The sequence below is a fragment of the Anolis carolinensis genome, chromosome 2 (genome assembly GCF_035594765.1).
Source record: "Anolis carolinensis isolate JA03-04 chromosome 2, rAnoCar3.1.pri, whole genome shotgun sequence".
Taxonomy (NCBI): Eukaryota; Metazoa; Chordata; class Lepidosauria; order Squamata; family Dactyloidae; genus Anolis; species Anolis carolinensis.
The window spans coordinates 207,206,082-207,223,018 of NC_085842.1; the positions used below are offsets into that span (position 1 = coordinate 207,206,082).

Below are 16,937 nucleotides of genomic sequence, written 5' to 3' on the forward strand. Positions count from 1 at the left end.
CTTAAAAATCAGAAAAAAGTTGTTGTTCTTCACTCTGCAGTTGCACAGCCCTGCTCTATAGAGTATAAGGGGTTTTTCCTAAAACCCAATAACAACAAAAAGTAGGATATTGCAACACATTTTGCTACAAAAATGTCCCTAGGGGTTGCATGCAGGTTGATGGCCACCCTTTGCCCACCTTATCTTCTGCTGTTTTTTTCCTCCCCAGCGAACAATGTCCCTGACTTCCAGCTTGCCTATGAAGCAGAACTTGGCCGTAATCCTACATACAGCGAGTTGTGGGAGTTGGCTGTCAAAGAAAGGGGAAGGCCAGCCATTCCTCTGGCTTGGAAAAGGACTGGTCTGGTAAGTGAGACTGCAGTCTTACATTCAATTATCAGTGCATGAGCCCCAATAGCAGATTGTACCTCTGAATAAATACGTGCTGGATTGATTGGACATTTTGCTATCTAAAAGAACCTTGTTACCCCTCTGGATTTAGTTTTTTTAAAAGAAATAATTTACCGTAACATGATTTCATACAACCAAATAATTGATCAGTGAGTTTTTTTTTTGTTTGTTTTTCACCTCTTCAGCTGGAAACCCCGGTAGTGTAATAGGTTAAATCCTTGTGCCAGCAAGACTGCTGACCGAAAGGTTGGCCATTCGAATCCGGTGAGCGGGGTGAGCTCCTGTCTGTCAGATCTAGCTTCCCATTTGGGGACATAAGAGAAGCCTTCCACAGGATGGTAACACATCAAAAACATTGGGTGTCCCTGGACAACCTACTTGCAGATGGCCAATTACCTCATACCAGAAGCGACTTGCGGTTTCCCAAGTCGTTCTTGACATGAAAAAAAAACCTCTTCAGTTATTAAACCACAATAGCATAATATTCTGAAATGGGGGGTTTAATAAAAATACAGTGAAATATTATATTGCCTACACCAACAGAAATAATCTGGGTACAGTCCATAGTAATCTGTCCTGGAGCTGCCCTGGATTTGCCATATTAGTGCCATACATAAAGAATGAAATTGACTCATTACCTTGGCAAAGCCCTGCTGGCAATGGTTTCATCTGCACAAAGGCCATAAGGAGGAACCCAACCATGCGATCACTGATAGGGGATAGCCCAGTTACCTCACCATTATTGGTCACAGGGCAGCTCCTTACAACCGCCTAGCGGGGTTGTGCTGTGGCCGAGGATGCTGGCTTTGAACACAGCAGCAGAGGAGAACCCAAGGAGATGTTAACCTTTGGAACGAGTGACTGCACTCGGCTAGGGATGCATCTACACTGTAGAATTAATACAGTTTGACAACACATTAACTGCTATGAAATCATGGCAGCTGTAGTTTCACACGATCTTTAGTCTTTTAAGCTGAAAGGTGTTAGTGCATCACAAAACTACAACTTGCATGATTCCACAGCATTGAGCCATGCCAGTGAAAAGGGTGTCAAACTCCATTCATTCTTCAGTGTAAATGCACCCTTGGAAGCAGATGGCAAGTGCTGCCAGCTATCAGCACTTACTGCTACCATGCAATGTGGCTGTCCAGGCTTCAAAAACATTGTGGGTACAGCAGAGTTTCCAGGAAGTTCTGTAGTAATCTTCCAGATTTCTAGAAGATGGACTCAAAGCTATAGAAGTGGAACTGGCCACAAGTTGTATAGTCTGATTGTAGTTCAAGATGAGTGAGATTTTTTTTTCATTTGTGTAGACAAGTCCGGGGATAAGAAGCATAAGTGTGAATAAATCCAGGGCCAAGCTAGACATTAGAAGTCATATTTTGATAAAATCAAAGCCAGATGTATATAACAGTCTTTCTATGGTGGAATCAAAGAAACTTACGGTACTTAAAACTATGTAAGTCTGTAACTTTGAAGAGAATAATTCTAGGGGTGATTTTTTTCATGTTTTTCAAGTAAGGAGATTGTTCTTCTCATGTGCTTCTAAAATCTAATTTGACCCTCAAATCCACTTATGTATTTCCAAGGGCTGGTTAAAATGCTGTTATGTAGATCTTAATGGAAAATGAAAGTTTCTTCTAATTAGATTATTTATGCATATCCTACATTTTCTTTTCCAACATGAAAGCTACATCCACCCACCGCATATTGAAATTGTCACCACAGTGAATAAAAGATGGAACCTATTGACTAATCCAAGTATTTCTAGATAATGAACTAGTAGTCAGCTTATAGGAAGTAGGACTTTCAGTGTGTTTCCAACTTCCTTCAGATCATGTAGTGAGAAAATGCACCAGATTTGAAATGCGGTTGCCAGAAATTGGGAACTGAATTTAATATTGCAAATAATTTTTTGTTTAGTGTTTGGCTCACACCACAGTTCTCAGGCCAAGCCTCTCAGCTCTGTAGCTATCAATATTTCCTTACTGTCTGACCCAAGGCTTCCTGTTGGTGAAGGTGGTGGTATTGGTATTGAATCTGCTCTGGGATGTAATCCAAATGTTAAAAGTCCTATTACCTTTAAAGTACCACTACGGTTGGTAGTGATGCAAGAGAAGGCCTTCTTGGTAGTTGCGCCTTTTCTCTAGAATTCCCTTCTCAGACAGACCAAACCCTTTTTATTCAGATAGACTTTTAAAACTGAAACGGACTAGGTGGCACTCAGTCATTTTTAACAACTTTTAAATTTATTTTAGGATTGTTTTTATTGAATTATTTTAAAAGCTGATTTAGTTAAATAATATTTTAATTATTACCTTTTATATGTTTTTAACTATGTCACTTTTGAAGTTGTTAACCTCTTTGTATCCCAACCTGGAAAAAATGTGGTAATAATAATAATAATAATAATAATAATAATAATAATAATAATAATAATAATAACAACAACTTTATTTATATTCCGCTCTATCTCCCCAGGGGGATACAGGGCGGTACAAATAAAATCATCGTCATCACCATCTAAGATGCTGAGCTTACTGGGGAGCAGGGACTTGCCATATTGGATAGCTCTTTTAAAATTCATACTAAATCCTGGAGTGGATTTACATGGAAACCCTCATTCACTACTGCTTCTGCCACAGTCACAAGCCTGCCTGGCCACCATAGAAGCCCAGCTCATAGTATCAGGAACAAACAATGGTAGAAAAACTGGAGGCTCAGGGTGGAGTCAGAAGCTAAAGCTGCTAAATGAAGATAACAGGAATGTATACCTCTTTAGCAATCTGTGTTGCTGGAAGTATCCCTATGATGAGGGCACCTACTGGTGTTTTACCTAGCAATGGGGAAGCGCAAATCTTTGAAACCAGCCTGGTTCAGCAAGAAAAGGGAAGGGCCTATGTATGAGAGTCGGGTGACTGAAGATAGTAAAACTGTAAGAATGAAGGTCAGGGAAGCAGGGATATATGACAGAGATAAGAGGAGATCCACAAGGTGGGGCATGCCTGAAGAGGGCTCCACTGTCTAGACTGGATGTAAGGAAAGAGGGGAGCTGCCGTAAAGATCAGAAGAACAGCCTCCCTTGATATTCCTTGTAACAGTAAAGTGGTACAAGTCCTGTTGAAGTTAACATGATATATTTCACAGCTCATATTTCTTTTCTAACTATGCTTCCAGGACTTTCCAAGTACAAAACAGGACAGGGATCTTGCTTTCCTTTGAATACTTGAGTAGAAGATGGTTATTTCAGCAGGAGTTGCTGGCGTGAAAAGCAACACCACTTGGAATTCCCTTTGCTACACAACCGATAAGAAGGCAGCAGGAATCTTGTCTTCTTTTGCATCCAGTTGCCCAGTGTCCCATACTCTGGAGTCCTGTAGTTGTCTGGTCCAGCTGTCCCCCTTCTCTTGTTTCCCCCCAGGTTGCTGTTTGCCTACAGGAGCTCCTAGAGGACTGCTGGGACCCTGAACCAGAAGCTCGACTGCAAGCTGAGTGTGCCCAGCAGAGACTACAGAGGTTGGGCACTGAGGATCTGGCACAAGAAGATTGAGATCAGAGCGCATTATGCTTTGCACTGTACCATTAGGAGGGCTCTTTTGCCAAGAAGAACAAGAGGCCCTTAAGGAAATTCCTTCTCAATAGGATCCTATCTAGAGTCACCAAAGTGAAGTAGATATGTTCCTTTACAATTCTCACATGAATTGTTGTTGTTAATTGCCGTCAAACTGACTTTGACTTATGATAACCCTATGAATGAGAGACCTCTCTATCACAGCAACACAGTGATTCCAGCCGTGAAAGCCTTCGACAACACATTGACCTCTCTGTCTTTAACAGTCCTGCTCAGGTTGCAGACTCAGGGCTGTAGCCCTTTGATTGTACATGTCCTCTTGCCTTCTATCTTTCTAGACATGTATGCCTTTTCTAGTGAGTTATGTCTTCTCATAATATGTCCAAAGTCCAAACGCCTTAGTTTAGTCATCTTGGTTTGTAGAACTGATTTGCTCTTGGATCCATTTATTTGTCTTTTTTAAAGCAACCTACACTATCCATAGAATTCTTATTTAGCATCACATCTCAAATGAGTTTGTTTTCTTCTTAGCAGCTTTTTTCACTGCCCAGGTTTTACAACCATATATAGTAATGGGAAATGTGGTGACATGGACAATCCTGACTTTAGTGTTAAATGATAAATCTTCACACTTCAGTACCTTATCTAGTTCCTTCAGGGCTGCCCTTCCAAGTCCTAGACTTCTTCTGATTTCTTGACTGCGGTCTCCATTCTAGTTAATGACTGAGCTAAAGTGTGGAAAAATTTGAACTATATCCCAATATCTTCACATCTACTTTAAAGTTATGTAAATAATGTTATAGAAATGGATTTGAAAGTCCACGTGTAATGCATACCAAAGGAAGGGCTGGAGCCCCAGCCAAGATAACTAATCCTTAGTGTGTGGTCCTGTTGTGTGTAGGGAGAAGGAGACGTGGTGTGAGAGAGGCATGAGAGAGAAAGAATGAAAGGAAAAGAGAGAGAGAAAATGAAAGCATGGAGAAGAGAGGATTGGGAGAAAGGGAATGTGTCAATGTCTTTATGATGACAGACCCTACTATTCTGCCCACTGAAATCACTGTCTTATTTGCCAAAATGATTTGCAGTTTCTGTTCCTTTAAGGCTGTTGAAATATGTGTGTGTTTGTGTACTGTGCACCTTGGTGTGTGTGGCATTCCGCTGGCTGCCAAATATCTTGGCTTGCATTGATATTTGTTTGAAAGGATGGATAATGGGCATGTAAGGTAGAGAGTATGAAGTGCAATGAGGATCTTAAACCTAAAATAATCTGTAGAACACTTTTCCCCATAAATCTAGATAATACTTGCAGCTTCCACAGGGGCCTGCCACAACAGTTGTCGGCATTGTCATGAATGTTTCCCTGACAATGGTCTGTCTAACATTTGACAGAACACACTTTCTGTACATACAGATATCTGTGCAGAATGCCCATAGATGTCAGAAGAGATCTTTTTCGCCAGGTCTAGAAGCTCTCTGCATCAATAAATATGCTCAAGCAGAGAACTCTTCAAGTACAGTAGAGTCTCACTTATCCAACATAAACGGGCCGGAAGAACGTTGGATAAGTGAATATGTTGGATAATAAGGAAGGATTGAGGAAAAGCCTATTAAACATCAAATTAGGTTATGATTTTACAAATTAAGCACCAAAACATCATGTTATACAACAAATTTGACAGAAAAAGTAGTTCAATACGCAGTAATGCTATGTAGTAATTACTGTATTTACGAATTTAGCACCAAAATATCACGATGTTTTGAAAACATTAACTACAAAAATGCGTTGGATAATCCAGAATGTTGGATAAGTGAGACTCTACTGTAACATTAAAATTATGGTTGTCTATAGCAGCAGTGTATAATGGGGGTCATGTGTTAACCTGTGCAATTTTGTGTGATGGTATCATCAGGATTCTGTTACTGATCTTAAAAGAGAAAGTGGGGTCACTCTGGGTCCAACCACTACAAGGTGATTCTTTCAGGTTATCTCTGAATGAATGCTGCCCTTTGTGATTGTAGTTGTGATAGCGAGGTTGAACACTCGTACTCTAAAGTGAGAGAAAGAAGTTTCCTTTTGAACTGTAGCTTCCTGTTTGTAATCCTGTACTCACTAAACCCAGAGATACATACTTCTTAACAGAGATGTGTATGTTTGTGCTATCACTCTGACTTGATGGAGAGCTTTACATGAGATTGTGAGGTTTGATGCTGATTTGAGTGCCATTTGGAGGAGCCATCCAGAGGAAGAGTTAAGCCACCTGTTCAATTCTGACAGTTTATAACACCAGTTTCTCGCAGCAGCTATAAGAGTCAGGTGCAAGCCAATATTAGAAGGTTCCCAGCTATGTCCTGTTTTCTGTGTTCTTTTCCACTGAGACTAATTTATCTTCCTCATGCCATGGATAGAGTATGTCCACCTCTTTCTTTATAAGTAGATTTTGCTTTAACCACATATTCCCAGAATGATTGCCCTGTATTTCTGTCTTCTGATAGTTGAATCCAGTGATTTACAGTTGCACTGGATTAGCATGTGTGACAGGTCTAGAAACTACTTCTGTGCCCTGAAAGCCCTCTGGCAGCCACACAGACTTGTCAGAAATAAAGTAGCCCCTGAAGTGGCCAAAAGCTGATTTGCAGTTCTCGAAAATATTTTTTAAGGTTAAAAAGTAAAGGTAGGCCTTGCAACCTATTTAAAAAGTAACTTAATGCATCTTGCAGCTTACAGGAGCAACAGTTCTCCTGCCCCCCCCCCCAAAAAAAAAGAGTTGGGAAGTTTAAAAAGTTTTTGAAAAGACAAAGTGGGAAGAAGGACCAACAATGCATACCAACTAGGAGCATGGACAAACAACCATAAATAACCTTTAAGACTAAGGGGAGGGGAGGATTATGTGACCTAGAAATTGTTGTTTAACGTGAATAATCATAAGTAATATTTCACAATTAGGGGTTACTGGGTTTTATATGCTTTGTAATTGGTTAAAGCAGTGGTTCTCATCCTGGGGTCCCCAGATGTTTTTGGCCTTCAACTCCCAGAAATCCTAACAGTTGCTAAACTGGCTGGGATTTCTGGGATTTGTAGGCCAAAAACATCTGGGGTCCCCAGGTTGAGAACCACTGGGTTAAAGAAAGGACTACCTCTGGATCAGGAGGAGTTAAGAGCTGGGAGATACTATCCTTTAGCCTTTATTATTAAATACAGAATTTGAAAGAAAGGGGCCACATTTCCCTAATGTTGCTCAACACAATTTTTGTTGTTAGTGGGGAAGACTTGATCTATTTCTACTACTTTACTAAATTGTTATTGGTTGCTAGGTCCCCAAGTAACCCATTAACACAAGTTGACTGTGGTCTAAGCAGTATGTGTGTCCCATATTACCATAATGAAGTGAGTTCCCCCACTGATAAGTGATCAGCAGTATTGTGCTAAAATAATTAAGATGGAGAAGGTAGGGAAGACACCTTCTCAGCCATTCCTCCCACGGATAGGAGGGAGGAATTGTGTTCCAGATGGGGAGGGAAGGGAAGGAAGGGAACAGTTATGCACAACTATCACATAAGGAGAATTTAAATCATGAAGATTTTAAAAGTTAATAAATTAAAGGTGGATGGGTGATTTAAAAATTAGTGAATGGTTTGGAGTCAGTAGTAAAAAGACATAGGTGTGACGCCCCTGGCTGCGTGAGCACTGGAAACCAATACACTGAGGCCAATAAACAATCTAATATCTTTATTAAGGAATTAAGGAATTAAAATGAAAACAAGTAGAAAATATAGTCCATCAATAGACCTTTCAGGGAAGGTCAAATATAGTCCAGTAATATATTGTCCAATATATAATATTAGAGTTTAAAGTTGTAATCCAAAAAACCGAAACACAATCAAACTTCCAAGCAGTTTGAGTGGGGAAAACGTCCAAGTCTTTCACTAGAGTTCAGTACACGTCCTAAGGCAAGTAACTGGAAACAAGGCTGGATACACGGCACGGCAAAACAAGACTGGATTCACGGCAAGACAAGTCAAGGAACATGGCTTGGCAAGGCACGAAAAGGCTGGAAGACAGTGGACTTAAACGCAGTCCATACTTGGCTGGAAGCGAGGTTAATCCTCCAATTCACACATTGACTCCGCAAGGACTAGCCGGTGCGGGGAACTTTTAAAGAACTTCAAATCATCCTGCAAAGCAGGTGTCCAATGTTCCTTTTCCCAAGGGAAAAGAACTGAAACAACATCTTCGGCCAGATGCGATCCTCCCTAAGAACTCTCAGGGGAAACGAGCAAATTAGCGCTCTGTCTAGCCGCTAATCGGGCGCTTTTTCGTGTTTGCGCTTTCTCTGAGCGGCTAGTCTCCCAAAATTCCCTTCTCGCAAAGGGGGGAGAGGTGCTGGGAATAGGCGCCTGTTCAAGGTCCTTTTTAATGAGCTCCGGGCTAGAATTGTCAACAAAAGGCATCTGGAAAGGAACAACCTCTTGCTGAAACGGCAGAAATCCCATTTCCTCATCACTTTGATCCATAATGGCGCCATGGTCACGACCCAGGGGCCCATGGGACATCACAGTAGGCTAAGTAAACCCTTAATAGAAAATCAAATAAATGTTGCTTTTTTGCAAGAGAACCACAAAAAAGGGAGATCAAAATGGTTAAACTTCACTAACTGGGGAATTCAGTTTGAATTTAGGGGTACAAACAAATCTTGGGGGATCGCCATTATCATATGAGATGAGCTTGATTCTGAGGTACAAAAAATAATTACCGATGTGGATGGGAGGTTTATAATGGTAAGAGGGAAAATAAATAATTGCAGTTTCATTAATTACTGTTTATGCCCCCAACCAGAATAAAATAAGATTCATTAATAAAACTTTTTAAAAAATAGAACAGGAGGTAGTGGGGGATATAATCATTGGAGGGGGCTTGAACCTTGATTTATATAAGAAGAGGAAGAAAGGGGGGAGAGGTAACTTTGGGAAAGTAAGTAAAATTAATTTCAAGAAATGGAATATTCTGTCTCTTGTCTTAAAAAGTCTATAGGAGTGTGCCATAAAGCAGGCAGTGTAGACTTACTGGGCCTAACTCCTTCAAGACCCAAGTAAGTAAGGGGCCTCATAATTTAACTAGCACAGGGTCCTGCCATTCTCCATTGTCTTCTCTATATTGTTGAACTGTCCTTTTCTACTGCTTTATTTCCTCCTGAATTTAAACGTACCACTGTTTTTCCATTTCTTAAGAAGCCTATGCATGATCCATCTTCTCTTTCTAATTATCACTTTGTTTCTCTGTTGTCTTTCCTCCCAATTGTTTTGGAATATGCTATTTATGTACATTGCCCCTGTTCGAGTGCATGCAACAGTTTTGGAGAGCTTTACATGCAGTGGTTTGAGTCCCAGAGTTAAGAAGCAAAGGCGCCAATGGTGCAGAGAAAGAAATGAAGCTTTATTGTATGAACTCCATGGTAAGATAGGAAAGTTACTCAGGGTGCTGATCTAATCTAGCTACCTCTTGGAAGGCTGAGACAGGATTGACACATTCGAAGGGATACCAAGATGCTTGTTTATAAAGCTATTGTCCTCCCACCCCTGTTATACGTCTGTGTAACATGGACTGTCTACAAATGTCACTCTCAACATGTTGCCTCTGAAAAATCCTGCAAATCTCTTGGGAAGACAGGTGGACAAATGTCAGCGTTCTGGAAGAAGCAAAGACCCACCTTCATTGAAGTGATGCTCCTCCGCCATCAACTCCACTGGACTGGCCATGTTGTCCAAATGGCCAATCACCGTCTCCCAAAGCAGTTACTATACTCTCAGCTCAATAACGGAAAACAGAAAGTTGGTGGACAGGAAAAGAGATGTAAAGATGGGCTTAAAGCTAACCTTAAAAACTGTGGCATAGACACCAAGAACTAGGAAGCCCTGGCCCTCAAGTGCTCTAACTGGAGGTCAGCTGTTGCCAACAGTGCTGTGGAATTTGAAGAGGCACAAATGGAGGCTAAAGGGAGAAATATGTCAAGAGGTGGTGCACATCTTATCTCTCTGGCTGGTTATTTAATGTAGTAACTGGAGGGCATGTATCTTCTTTTTCCTTTTTGGTTGGAGTTCCACAAAGCTCTCTGTTCTGGGCCCTTGTTTGTATTCTCTTGATACACTATCTTTAGGTAATCTTATCCATTCATATGGGTTTCAATATCATTTTTATGCGGATGATATTAAGCTGTATTTCCTGACTCTAGTATTTTCTTTTGACATTGAACATCATATTACAGTATGTCTCTCTGTTATTCCAGCATGGATGCTTCATAGCCATCTAAAATTTAACACTGCAAAAGTAGAACTGTTTATTTTTCTTCTGAAACCTTTTGTTACAGCATGCATTCTCAATCAGTTTTAATAATTTTCCTATTTATCCTGTGAAAGAAGTACATTTTTCTTTCTTTTTGACTCATCATTGTCCTTTGTCTTTCACACTAAGGACATAGCAAAGTCATGTCGATCTTTCCTTTATAAGACTGCCAAAAGAAGACTTTTTTTCTGCTTCCTCTTCTAATGTTCATGCATTGATTATTGCAGTCTTCTTTTGATCTTCCATTATCTCACCCTTAGTCCTCTGGTTTCCATTCAATGTTCAGTTGTCAAGATTATAGTTTTGATTGTGTTACTCCACTTTTGATATTGCTTTATTAGTTATCAATATAAGCTTCTTATTTTGGCATTCAAACCCCTACACAAGAGCTGCCCCCATTTTTCAGCCCTTATTTCTTTTACTGGCCTGCTTGAGATTTGCATTTCACGACTTCATCCTTTCTCATTTGTTGATCCATACTCTTGGAATTGTCTCCTTGAACATTTGTGGACTGCTTCTTCCCTTGTTCTTTTAAAATCTCAGTTGAAATCCTTTTTGTTTTCACAGCCTTTGGAATTTTAGTTTGACATTGTTTTGTGTGTTGTCGAAGGCTTTCATGGCCGGAATCACAGGGTTGTTGTGAGCTTTCCAGGCTGTATGGTCATGTTCCAGAAGCATTATTTCCTGATGTTTCGCCCACAGCTATGGCAGGCATCCTCGGAGGTTGTGAGGTATATTGGAAAAAACTAAGAAAGGAAGGTAAACAGCAACTATTATTATGGTATTTCTAAATTAAATCACAGATATATTTACAGCACATGAAATTTTATGCAAATCTGTATTTCTTCACCTTCCCAATTTTTTGCTGATGTAAATGTGGTCACCTTTTTTTGTACCTTCCTTCCCCTTTGCTATTCTGTCTAGTTTTTATTTTAGACTGGAAGCCTGCAGGCAAGGCCAAGTGCATTTTTATTTTTATACTTGACATACAGAAGGCATTTCACATGAAGGGCTAAGTGATGAATGAATAAATGCTGAGAATGTATAGTATTTTTATTTATTTAGAAACACTTCACTCTGCCATTAAAGGGGTTGCGGTAGGTTACAACAGTTTAAAATAACAGCAAGACATAAGATTAAAAAGACAGCTAGAAACAAAAGAGAATGTAAGAAAAAAGAGAACATAAGGATTTTGAACACCCGCAGTTTGACAAAGCAAATGCCTGCTGAAGGAGTCTTTGCTAGTTGGAGGAATGCTATTGTGAAGGTTGCCAGGTGAGTCTCCTTCAAAAAGGTGTTCCACAGATTTGAAGTGTGTGACTGTAGAAATTTCCTTCTGCGTAGGAAAGGGAAAACATATTTGAAACACTATCACACGACGCCACATGCATCCCAGTACTGGCAAACCCCATCATTAACTGCCAATGTTGCACTGTTCCCATCACTTACCTTATGCAATGTGTCCATTCCACTTGTGTGTCCAGCACACCTTCAGGACTATCCTCCTCTCCCACTCTCTTCCCCTTCCCTTCACTATCCCAGAACTGTTATTTTCACTTTACTGTGTTTTTTTTTTAAAATTAACTACTATGTGTAATCACTTTATAAAAAATATAGAATAATGGAAATATGAGTATATGGGATTAAGAGGAAGTATGGATATGGGAAGTACATGGAAGTATGATCGCGAGACCACAAATCAAATCAGGGCAATTACAAGACTGAAGGGAAATGTGATAATGAAAGTGCTCATGCTGGAATAGCAGCTTCATGTGATGAAGACTTCAAATTTTGATGCGAACTTTCTAACAGATCTTTATGAGTGGGCATATCAATATGCATAAGCATTCCAAGCGTTTTCATCAATATTCGTTAGTTGTAATCCTCCTAACAGCTTTGGAAAGGAGATCAGAGCTATTATTCTCAGGTCACAGATGGGGACTGAAGACTGTATTCAATACTGGATATCCACTGGAGGAAAAGTGTAATCTAGTATTGAGAGTGTTATGGCGATTGCTTCTTTTTTGCAGCTTCTCAAGCTCACCCAAATTCTGCTCCAGAGAATTGGTAGTCCCCCCGATCTGGTCTGCAGGCCTCTTTTATAGCCAAAGAGATATTCTGTACCATTCATAAGCAACATATTGAATTTAGGCCCATGGGACTAATGCTACATCCTGTACTCATAGCAGAGAATAGATGAGACATGTTGATTCATAACTCAATCTTACAGCCACTACCCAACATCCATGATGATTGTGAAGAAGGTACACAAAGGATGCAGACATGTGCTACTCAGCATATTGATGGCATGCCATAGACCAGGGGTCCCCAAACTTTTGAAGCAGAGGGCCGGTCCACAATCCTTCAGACTGTTGAGGGGCCGAATTATCATTTGAAAAAAACAAAACAAATTCCTATGCATACTGCACATGTCTTATTTGTAGTGTAACAACAACAACAACGAAAAAAAAATACAATATTTAAAAATGAAAACAATTTTAACCAACATAAACCTATCAGGATTTCAGTGGAAAGTGTGGGCCTGCTACTGGCCAATGAGATAGTCAAGTTAATTAGGATTGTTGTTGTTGTTGTTGTTGTTGTGTGCCTTCAAGTCATGTCAGACTTTGGCCGAGCCTAAGTCTAAAATTAATTATTTATTTACTGCATTTATTTACTACATTTATATCCCACCCTTCTCACCCCGAAGGGGACTCAGAGCAGCTGTATGTACATACAATATATTATATTATTAGCATAGCACAATATTAGCATTATATATTACTATATTGAACTATACAACTATACTATTATATAATATGTAATATATAACATATAATTAATATTATTATATGGTATTACTATTAGTATTATATTGTATAATAGGCTTGATCGATCCACGAAAAATTTGATTCTAAACTCGTTGCAAAAGTAGAGGGGGGCAGCGTTTCGTTTTTGAAGGTATTTCCGAATTTTGCCCCCAAAAAATTTCGAAATTAACGAAAATTCGTTATTTTCTAAATTAATTCGTTAATGGCGGACGCGCATGCGCAATTCCCAAAAACAGCACAGAGGGAGAGGACTTTACAGGACTCTCCCACCCTCATTTTTTGAGTGATCTTCTTCAAACTTGGTACAGTGGTAGAACACATTTAACACCGATAGCTCACCAAAATTTGGAACGTTTCCCTTATCCTCTGATTTTTGGCGAATTTTCATAGCTTTTATAATAAACCATTTTTTAATAATTGCAGAAATCTGTTCCTGCTTTGAAAGTCTTATTTCCTGTTAAATTGGGTTGTCTTTACTGTGAAAGTCATTGTTCTACTTCAGAAACTTTGTTTTTGTGGCTGAAACTTTGTTAAATTGGTGTGTGTGTGATATATACTGTGTATATATATATATAGTCCCTGCATATGTGTGTGTGTGTTTGTGTGTGTGTGTGTATAGGTAAAGGTAAAGGTATCCCTTGACGTTAAGTTCAGTCATGTCTGACTCTGGGGGTTGGTGCTCATCTCCATTTCTAAGCCCAAGAGCCAGTGTTGTCCATAGACACCTCCAAGGTCATGTGGCCGGCATGACTACATGGAGTGCCATTACCTTCCCGCCAGAGCGGTACCTATTGATCTACTCACATTGGCATGTTTTCAAGCTGCTAGGTTGGCAGAAGCTGGAGCTAACAGCGGGCACTCACTCTGCTCCCGGGATTTGAACCTGGGACCTTTCGGTCTGCAAGTTCAGCAGCTCAGTGCTTTAACACACTTCGCCATCGGGGCTCATGTATATATAATATACATACACATACACACAATGTGCAGAATATGTGGAAAGGTAGATAGATAGATAAGTTGGGAGCCACAGCGAAGGCACCTTCCTGGGAGCAAGGTCTAATAATAATAATAATAATAATAATAATAATAATAATAATAATAATAATAAATCCCTTACAATATCCAAGATGGGTACCATTATTGGCAGAGAAAGCCAAGCTGTCGGAGTTGAAATCCAATCATTTATCCTCCCTATAGAATCAATTTTATATGCATTTTTAGCTACAGAAAAGCTAAAATCAGGACAGTAAAAGAACAACACCCAGAAAATGGGAATTCCAGACAGGAAACAATCAGGGCCAGCTAATACCTCCCAACAAAGGATTCCCCCAGGTAGGAAGCAGCCAGGCTTTGAAGCTGCAAGGCTATTCAATGCTAATCAAGGTGACCAATTGCAACATTCACACTTGCCTCCCACAGCCAAGAGTTCTTTCTCCCACCCTGGACCTTCCACAGATATATAAACCCCACTTGCCTAGCTTCGCACCGACGTCAAAACCTCACCGCCGGGCCCCTCTCTGTCTCTCTCGGTCTCTCCATTCCCGGCTCCATCTGCCGCCTTCCTGCCTCACAGAGAGACATCAGGCCTGAGCTGAGGCGAGGCGGCGGCGGCCATTTCCCCCCTCCGTCTTCCTCCTCCTCCTCGGCCTCCTTCCCCCTCGCCCCCTCCCATTGGCTGAGCCCGTGACGCCCCTTTTGCTGAGGGGCAAAAGGAAAGGGCCTGAATGGTGGGAGTTTGGGTGATTTGCAAAAGCTTTTTTTTCCTAACGAAAAAACGACGACATAACGAAAAACGGCCTCTCGCGATTCGAAACCGCAATATCCAGACGTGTGGACAATCAAGGTCGTATATTGCTTCAAAACAAACGAAAATAACGAATTAATAATGGGTAACGGGGAAATCGAATTATTTGAGCAAGCCTATTGTATAACATATTATTATCAATATTATATGTATATACAATATATTATATTATTAAGACTGATATAAAATATTATATTATAAAACTGAGGGCGGGGGCCAGGTAAATGACCTTGGAGGGCTGCATCCGGCCCCCGGGCCTTAGTTTGGGGACCCCTGCCATAGACAGAAGCAATAGGTGGGCATGACATTTATACAAATCTATTACTCTATATCATACTTGCAATTGCAAGAAACATACTAAGTAGGGAATAATATTTCCCCAAAGACAGATCCATAACATGACATTCAGTTGCTTCCAATATGGGCTGTAATGCGGCACATCTGAAACAGGGTAAGAGCCAGTGGGTCAAGCAATAGGCTTGAGTCAGGAGGAACTGGTTACAATCTCAGTTCACATAAAAAACAAATGTGGGTGGCTTTGCCTAGGTCAACCTGATCCTACCTCTTGAGGTCCTTGTATAATTCAATAGTGTGTCCCTGTAATAGGGAGTCTCCTGAGTCCCTTGGAGAGAGGATAGGGATAGAAATGTGATCAAATAAACATCTTGCCAGCTGTTTCAGGCCTTCAGGATATAAAGGGAAAATAAAGAGAGAGCAGAAGAGGTCTGGCTGCTCAGCTGCGTTCTCCTTTTGACCTTCAGCTGTCAAGCAGAATTGCATTCTTGCAACCTCATCAGAAGGGAAAAGGGTGGCTTGTTTCCATATCATGCATCAAACTGCTTGGCTGGAGGCCAGGACCCACCAGAAAACGCAGGACCTGTGTCCTTGACGCAAGTACTCAGACACCCAGGCTCTGCTTTCCGCACTGGATTTCTTCTCAGTCCTAAAAGAAAGTAAAAGCAAGAGTGTTTCCACATTGTGAATTTATTCTGACACAATTTTAGGCAAGCAGTATTTTAAACATATATGCCGGACTTTGCTGTAACCATGAAGGAAAGCAGTCCATATTGACACAAATGACATTGTCTAATGGCAGAACAAGATGTGGTGCTGAATATATGATTGGTACTAAAAATGGCAACCCTGTGTCAAGCGCAACGTCTGTGGGACTTATTTATGGAAACACATGAGTTGACCTCATCATGTTGCCTGTTTCTCCATCCTTGCTTCCAACCCCAGTACTGCAGCCAACCACATGGGCTGAGGAAACGGATGCCAAGTAAGATTGCCAGGTCTACAGGTGTCAGATGAAAGTCAGGAATTGTTGTGCTTTTCTGGATCTCTAGCTGTGGAGACAGGGCCGTAGCCAGAAAAAAATTTCGGGAGGGGTTTTGAAAATTTCGGGGGGGGGGGGGGGGTTCAGACCTGTCAATATCTGCTTGAGATAGTGCCTGGAGGGACTCTTAATGTTTTATGTCTCATAGACTTAGCTCGGGGATTTGGTTAACCAGTTAAAATTCATAAGTAAACCAGGGTTTTTTTTAATCTGAAAAATTTCGGGGGGGGGGGGGGGTTGAACCCCTAAAAAAAACCCTTCGCTACAGGCCTGTGTGGAGACAACAGTCTTAGCAAGTCACACTGATGGAGAAAGAAATCTGTTTTTTGTCTACAAGGTAGCTTTTAGTCTGGGTACCCACCTCCAACCATTCTGAGATGCTATCAAAGCTTTCTAGCTTGGCATCCAAGCTGTATTGCATGGGCACAATCAAAACGTCAGGAGTGAAAGGAAAAGACTAGGAAGAGAGAAAAGTGTGTGCATTTGGGTGCATCAACCATTTGGAACCAGGCAAGGGAATGAAATACCGTTTTTTTGGTTGATGGCTTGTCTTATTGTACAGACCTGGACATCATCATGGACAATTCCTTGTGGCCAAGAATGGCTGTTTTCCAGAGATAGAGTTTTGGCGGTGAATCTATCAATGACTGTGAAAACCTATTCTAAAT

At 40.6% G+C, this 16,937-nt stretch overlaps 1 protein-coding gene across 2 annotated transcripts in view; it reads left to right on the forward strand.

Moving 5' to 3' along the window:
* amhr2 (anti-Mullerian hormone receptor type 2) overlaps positions 1-11,343 on the forward strand; it is a 49,612-nt gene extending 38,269 nt beyond the window's left edge. For both annotated transcript variants that reach the window (XM_008103666.3, XM_003216739.4), the window contains 2 exons: positions 209-345; positions 3,812-11,343. In XM_008103666.3, coding sequence (XP_008101873.1) covers positions 209-345; positions 3,812-3,940 — 266 coding nt within the window. In that variant the 3' untranslated portion in view covers positions 3,941-11,343. The remainder of the gene's footprint in view (positions 1-208; positions 346-3,811) is intronic.
* Positions 11,344-16,937: the final 5,594 nt, after the last annotated feature.